Source organism: Hypomesus nipponensis, chromosome 8 (assembly GCF_054491055.1).
Source record: "Hypomesus nipponensis isolate SF chromosome 8, ASM5449105v1, whole genome shotgun sequence".
NCBI classification, from domain to species: domain Eukaryota; kingdom Metazoa; phylum Chordata; class Actinopteri; order Osmeriformes; family Osmeridae; genus Hypomesus; species Hypomesus nipponensis.
Genome location: NC_140368.1, coordinates 1,750,001 through 1,757,500, shown reverse-complemented (window position 1 = coordinate 1,757,500; position 7,500 = coordinate 1,750,001). Strand labels below are relative to the sequence as shown.

The 7,500-nt window shown below is 46.6% G+C and overlaps 1 protein-coding gene across 11 annotated transcripts in view; it reads right to left on the bottom strand.

Annotated features, from left to right (window-relative positions):
• The window catches only part of LOC146274680 (uncharacterized), a 67,631-nt gene that overhangs the window by 1,354 nt on the left and 58,777 nt on the right, over positions 1-7,500 (bottom strand). For 6 of the 11 annotated variants that reach the window (XM_084702774.1, XM_084702777.1, XM_084702780.1 and 3 more), the window contains 5 exons: positions 6,360-6,469; positions 6,141-6,215; positions 5,488-5,581; positions 5,304-5,344; positions 1,775-1,877 (listed from right to left, as the gene is read on the bottom strand). In XM_084702774.1, coding sequence (XP_084558900.1) covers positions 1,775-1,877; positions 5,304-5,344; positions 5,488-5,581; positions 6,141-6,215; positions 6,360-6,469 — 423 coding nt within the window. Of the gene's footprint in view, positions 1-1,774; positions 1,878-2,378; positions 2,649-5,303; positions 5,345-5,487; positions 5,582-6,140; positions 6,216-6,359; positions 6,470-7,500 lie in introns of those variants that run through there. The other 5 variants (XR_014766276.1, XR_014766277.1, XM_084702775.1 and 2 more) reach the window with 5 other exon arrangements.

The following is a 7,500-nucleotide window of genomic DNA, read 5'->3' as shown; positions in this document are numbered from 1 at the left end:
CACACCACACACACCTTCATCGTCGGCATGTGGTGTCGGTGTTGAAGCGACAGCCTGTGGAGTGTGTAACTGGTGTGGAGTCCAACATGAAACATCCCATTAGAGAGATTAGAGGAGGTGGAGCCATGAAAACACCATGACAACCTATCGTGTGTCGCTGGGACATGATTGGCTAGCAAGCACAATTATGTGGAAACTAAAGCAAGGTCTTTTCATATTTGACAGGGAGTTTGGGGAAGTATTTTGATATGGTAATAATATGCAAAGCACAAATGTCAAATTGTATTTTAGGAAACGATGACGGATGGCTCGATTTAAAATAGGAAAACAAGAGAAGGAACACACAGAGAGAGAGGACAGAGAGAGAGGGCAGGGGGAGAGAGACAAAGAAAAGGAACAGGACAGAGAGAGAGAGAGGGCAGAGGGAGAGAGACAAAGAAAAGGAACAGGACAGAGAGAGAGAGGGCAGAGGGAGAGAGACAAAGAAAAGGAACAGGACAGAGAGAGAGAGGGCAGAGGGAGAGAGACAAAGAAAAGGAACAGGACAGAGAGAAAGAGGGCAGAGGGAGAGAGACAAAGAAAAGGAACAGGACAGAGAGAGGGAGGGGGAGGAGGAGGGGAAAAGATGCAAAACGTTCAGATGTGACAGCCACCAGAAGGACTACTCATCCATCTGGTCATCACATGATTTCTTAGTGTGTATGTGCGCGTTCCAACAGTTGCGGTCAGACAGTGATGTCATCTAGGCCTGTCTGGCTTGCTCTAGCCACATGTACAACACACACACACACACACACACACACACTCACACGATGGGAGGTGACATTACGTCTGGGGCTAATCTATGCAGATGAGATCAGACCTCATCTAGCCCTCCTGAACAGGCACCGCAGAGGAAGCAGGACATTCCATCAGGACTCCTACACCCACGCGGACAGGACTCTGTGTGTGTGTGTGTGTGTGTGTTGGCTCGTCCATGTTGAATCGACGAGTGTAATGATTCTCACCACAGATTAAGAAGTATGTCCGACTAGGGCTATTATACTCACAGCAGAATATCTTTACACACTCTCCCCCCTTCTCTTTCTCCCCCTCCACCTCTTCCATCCTCTCCCTCCCTCTCTACCCCCACCCCCCCCCCCTATTCCATAAACCAGTCCCAACACAGCGACACCAAAAACACTGCAGAGTAAGAACCCTTCTGCTGTCAGTCAGCAGCTCCTTTACAGACAGCTGGGTCAGCCAATCCCAGGGTCCCAGAGAGAGAGAGACACAACAGGAGGGGCGTTGTCACTTTGTGGATTTATAGAGCGTTTGTCTTCTCAAGAGCGTGCTGATGACCAGGGGCACACCAGAGCAAGGCTGGCAGATCTTATCCAAGGTTGTGTTTCTGGTTTCCCTCCCCTGTGGATCCCAGCATGGCACTGTCCTGGGCCGTCCTGCAGAGCTCCGCCCAGGCTGATGGACGCCCCTGACTCACTTTGATGACAGGGAAATCATTTACCAGAGGAAAGTATCACCACCAGCTCCTGATAACATCCACCCTCTTCCCACCGCCTGCCTTTCATCCTAGGAAGTGGAAATACGTGTGTGTGTGTGTGTGTGTGACCCGTGTGTGTGTTTGAAGTACGACGCTTGAAGGCTTCCTTTTCTGTCTCAACTCAACAGCAGGTGGGCTGGTGTGTGTAGGTGTGTGTGTATGCTTGCATCTGTTGGGTCAAAGACCTAACAGGAGCTGGTGTGTGTGTGTGTGTGTGTGTGTGTGTGATCGTACCTGTTGGTTGAGCACAGCTATGTCCTCCAGGTTTGCCTGCAGTCTGGCCTGCATCTCCTGTAGTCTGCTCAAGTTATGAAGCACACAGCTCTCTCTCTCCCTGCTGACACACACACACACACAGGATTTCTTTCAGGATTTGTCATTAACTTGTCATTGGTTTTCTCTGACATACAGGGACACTGGAACATGAATGTCATAGCCTAACAAAGCGCTCTTCTAAAACCATTAGAGACAGCATGTCCATGCAGAATGTTATTGAGAAACTTTTAAACATCCACAAACATCCTCAACTACTAAATAAGGCAATTTCTGTATAACGATGTGCGCTTGCCTTACAAAATGTCTTAATCAAATTTCCTTGGGACTTCAACCTATAAACAATTTGGTCGACATCATCATGGTCCGTTTCATAAGAAGTCTTTACAAATAGATGAAGATGGCCAGGGTGAATGAATTCCAGAAATCATTAAATTATATACGAACGCAAGAGAAAATAAATTAACAATAAATACAAAAAACATACAAAGATCACAAATAACGACACTGTACTGGAGCCTCTTTAAGAATTTAACAATTTATTAAAATGTTTTGGAAACGACAAACAAATGTTTTCAGCCGCATATTCATCCCCTACTGGGACTGAGGAATGTCTATTCATTTAACGACGTCGGATAATGGCGTTCTCTCTCCGTGGTCTGGCCCCGCCGGGTCACAGTGGGGCGACTCAATCTGTGCTACGCCCCAGTGAACCAGTTAGCATGCTAGCCTCCTAAATACTTCACAAAGCCAAGACTCACTGGCCTATTAAGCCATCACCGTACCTTCCATGCTAATGTCCTTGTAAGACAGCGTCCAAGGCTTTCTATCTCGTCTTGGGGAAGAGAAGAGGATAGAGACGAGCATTATGGTTGACTTGTCCAGCAGAATTCACCGTCTTGCTAATGAATACCATCATTCCTCACAAACACACACACACACACACACAAACTTTCCTCCCTATTAGCAACAACTTAAAATGCAAGAATCTAAGAAGCCAGAAAACCATTAGGAAGATTTACCAGAACTAGCCTACATTGTGTCTGACAAGTCTGTAGGATTAATAAAATGATGCCGTATGAACTACAGTAGCCTGGTTTCATTTCAATCAACATGAATATGGTACACTGTCACTAAACAAACGATTACATTCAGAACAACAACAACAATAACGTCACAACAAAAATATAAAAACAAAAAATTTCCCCCCAAATGAAAGACATTTCAATGGTTCATCATCAGGACCTATATTCCATCACATCATATTTAAATGATGCTATTTACTTATGTTCAGTAAATGAGGAATTATCTTATCTACTATTTGTACTCTGGGCCCCAAAATCTAAATCATACAGGGGGTTCTGGTCTGACCAGGGCCCTTAATATCATCAGGATCTCCCCCATTAGGGGCCCCAGTGTGTGTGTGTGTGTGTGTGTGTGTGTGTGTGTGTGTGTGTGTGTGTGTATTTAGAGTAAATCAAATGAGTCTTTCATTTCTGAGTAGAAATCTACCATGTAATAAACATGCATGCTGTTGGTGATCACAATGTAAAACATCTTCACAACGTGTAGCAGAGAGAGAGAGGGAGACAGCGACAGAGAGGGAGCAAGAGAGGGAGACAGAGTGAGAGAGGGAGAGAGAAAGAGAGATTTATGTCCACATTGAGTGAAAGCAACAGATTGAGTGTGTGTTTGGCCCTGGGCCTGTGTAAACATGTGTGTTTATGTGTGTGTGTGTTTATGTGTGTGTATGTGTGTATAGTAATTAGCAGCCTAACCCAACCAGCATGCATATAATCACAGCCATCTCCATTAAATCACAACACAGAACTGACTGTTCCCTCCTCCTCCCTCCTCCTCTCATCCATTTCTCCCTCTGTCCTGCCCTGACCCTCAAAACAAGTGCACTCTCTGGCCTCTGTTTCCCCCCACGTACCCCCACCCTTCTTTCCCCTCCTCTACTGCCCTCACACCCCTAACCTCCTCTACTGCCCTCACACCCCTAACCTCCTCTACTGCCCTCACACCCCTAACCTCCTCTACTGCCCTCACACCCCTAACCTCCTCTACTGCCCTCACACCCCTAACCTCCTCTACTGCCCTCACACCCCTAACCTCCTCTACTGCCCTCACACCCCTAACCTCCTCTACTGCCCTCACACCCCTACCCTCCTCCCCTCCCACCCCTCCTCACCCAGTTTCATATCTTCATTCAGTGGATCTCGTGGGATTGAACTGAGACAGCCTGAACAGGCTGCCTTACTGAGCCTCATATTCAGAAGAAACCATATCTAATAACCAAGGCCTCCGATTGTTGATCGCTGTCATGATTATGGACAAGACAGACAAGTATTACATTAAGGTATATTCACAATGAACTATAAAATGTATGCAGGGAATGTAACAGTACTGTATGTGGCAGGAATGTAACAGTACTGTATGTGGCAGGGATGTAACAGTACTGTATGTGGCAGGGATGTAACAGTACTGTATGTGGCAGGGATGTAACAGTACTGTATGTGGCGGAGGAGGGAGAGGGAGATGGAGAGAGATAGAGAGAGAGGGAGAGGGAGAAAGAGGAGAGAAACAGTGAGAATTGTAGATGGAAAGGGAGAGAGAGAGATAGTGATAGGGAGAATGGAAGAGAGAGAGAGAGAGAGAGAGGTAGAGAAGAGTGAGAAGATGACAGACAGAAAGAGGATGTGAGAGAGAAGAAACGACAGATAGAAAGAGAGGTAGAGAGAGACAGTTTAATTCATTCAGCTTATCTCATTCTTTTGTCTATGCTTTCATCCAGAACCTCATCTGTATATCTGTATGAATTGATTCTCTCTTTTTCAATTATTCTAGAAGACACAAAGAGAAGGGATTCATCTATCTGTCAGCGCACCTTAATATCATCATTAAAATGACTGACAGCTGGATACGGTGTTGGAAACCAATCAGACTCCAAACAAATGAGAGCTGTTTTGAACAGAGCCTGGTGGTTCATTACAGGGTGTGGGGCATCATTTACGAAAGGGTGGTGGGGGGGGGAGGGGTCAGAGAGAGGGCAGGTGTCCTTAAACTACCTCCCCCCCCTCTAAACTACCTCCCTTAAACTCCCCCCCCCCCCCCCCCCCCCCTGGCCTCCACCCCCATCCCATCTGCTCCCCAGTCTGGCAGCGTCCTAATGAAGCTTCCAAACCCTCTCCTCCATACAGGAATCTCATTTGACAGTGTGGGGGGAGGAGAAGGGAGGAGGTGAGGGGGCAGATTTGATTGTAGCACCATCATTATGAAAGACACAGTGTGAATTAGTTATTCAGAGTGGGACAGACAAACAGCCACAGGTGGCTATGGCCTGGGGCGCTTCATTCAAGATGTGTCACTCATTGTCACTGTCACAGACAGCTTTCTAAGGACCAGGCAGGAGGAGGAAGCACAGCACAGGCCTGGCCTTTGTCTACTCGACGCTCGTGATTACAAACACACACATACACACACTTACATCTCCTGCTGCTGTTTGCTTGCTTTTTCTTCATCCTGGACCTGAAGATTTGAGACACGAGACGTGAGATTTAGAACATGAGATAAGACACGTGAGATTTGAGTCATGAGATGTGATGAGCGACATGAGAAGACATGCGATGCGAGGAAACTGCCCCATGCTCCAGTCCCTTATCCCTTCACACCTTCCAGAGCCTCGCCTCTCTCTTCCTCTCCTCCAGCTCTCCCCCCAGCATCCTCAAGTCCTGCTTCAGAGAATCATTAGCCTGTTGAAGATTTCTGGAGAGAGAGAGATACTGTACATGTATGTATATATAGAGACAGTGAGAGAGACAGACAGAAAGGGAGAGAGAGAGAGGTAGGTATTTCTAGAGGTGTAGTGGTGAAGGGTGGGGTTGTGTAGCTGAGCTGCAGGGAGTCGTGGGGGGGGGTATGGAAGATAGGTACAACTCTTTGATCTCTTAAGAACAGGAAATGTCACAGCCGTGCGTGTGTGTGTGTCAGAATACAAGCAAGAAGATTTGTGTGTGAGGATCCTAATGGTTGCACACACACACACACACACACACACTCAGCCTCCTGGTGGGAAAGGTGACCTAGTTTGCAGGTGCAACATTTAGCTGGGTTGTTTTCCATGAGTGAAAACAACCCAGCTTCTTAAATAAACACAAGCAGTAAGGGTCCACACACACACTCAGCCACAACTACACACACACACTGAGCCACAACTACACACACACACACACACACCCAACCACGAGTCCTCCACACACACTGTGATGTGTTAAGTGAGGAGCAGGGGAGCAGGGGGGCAGGGGAGCAGGGGAACAGAACTCACTCCTTCTCCTCAGTGATGAGGATCAACACTTTGTTTTGGGCTCGGATCTGAGCTGCCAGACTCTCACTGGTCATCCTGGAAACACACACACACACACAAAGCTCACAGTTTATTGAAGAACTGTTTATTTATATGTGTACTTGCATTCATTGAGTGCATGAGTTGTCATGTCCATAGTAGATGTGTGGATGTAGAGTGGGTGGGGAGCTGTGTCCATGCCTCTGCTCTTTGACCCAGAGGTTGACCTGGGACACGACAAGCTGCCCCTCCTGGTGAAGCTGTGTGTTGTCACAGTGAGCACCCTCCAACTCCACCTGCAGGGAGTCCAGCTACACACACACACACACACACAATATGAGAGTTGGGGGGGAACTAAAACAATATCTTACTGTTCAAGCCTCTTGTGCAAACTTCTTATCTTAGAGAGTCTAATAAGTTAGCGTGAATCCTGCTGTGTCAGGTGACTTGGCTGAGGACAGAAGGAATACGATATCAACTAGCTGTGTATGTCTTCAGCCTGGAGTCCTAGAGCCATGTGTCCAGGAGCACATCCACCAGCAGATCTCATTACTACACTTCAGTTCCACATGAATCACACACACACTTAAAAAGAGAGAAGAAAGTATGTTTTCAACTTGGAATCAGATAGATCCTTGAATCAGATAGATCCTTGTACTAGATGTCACAAGGCACATCTGCATGACTCTGCTCCAAGCATCCCTCCATCAAACTAATGAACACATTTATTGTTAACCACGCTTCTATAAAACATTCATCCTCTCTGCCTAATTAACACACCCAATAGACTTGCTATCACTTAAATATGTACAGTTATCACTAAAAGCCTCTAAATTAAAGATCCTGAATGTATGTGTGTGAGAGAGTTTGTGTGTATGTGTGTGAGAGTGTGTCTGTATGTGTGTGAGAGAGAGTGTGTGTATATGTGTGTGAGAGAGAGTGTGTGTATATGTGTGTGAGTGAGAGTGTGTGTGTGTGTGGAGGCCTGAATGAGCTTTCCTTAACAGGTTTTCTTAATGGTAATAATTAGGCCATGGCCTTGGTCTTACATTAGGCTGTGTGTGTGTGTGTGTGTGTGTCCCTCTCCCCTAATGGGGATATGGCTGACATGTTGCACATTAGGCTAGCCACTGAGCCACAGCAGACATAGCATATTAATGACACTGAAGGTTCCTTTAATTACAAATCTGCTACACACAGTCCCTGGAATGAGGTCTGCACACACACGCACGCACACACACACTCTACTCACATACCTGTCGAAATCTATTTTAAAATAAGCCTACCATTCCAAAAGGTTAAAGGTCAAACAAGGCGAAGTTGAGTCCGGAGCAGAAGGGAA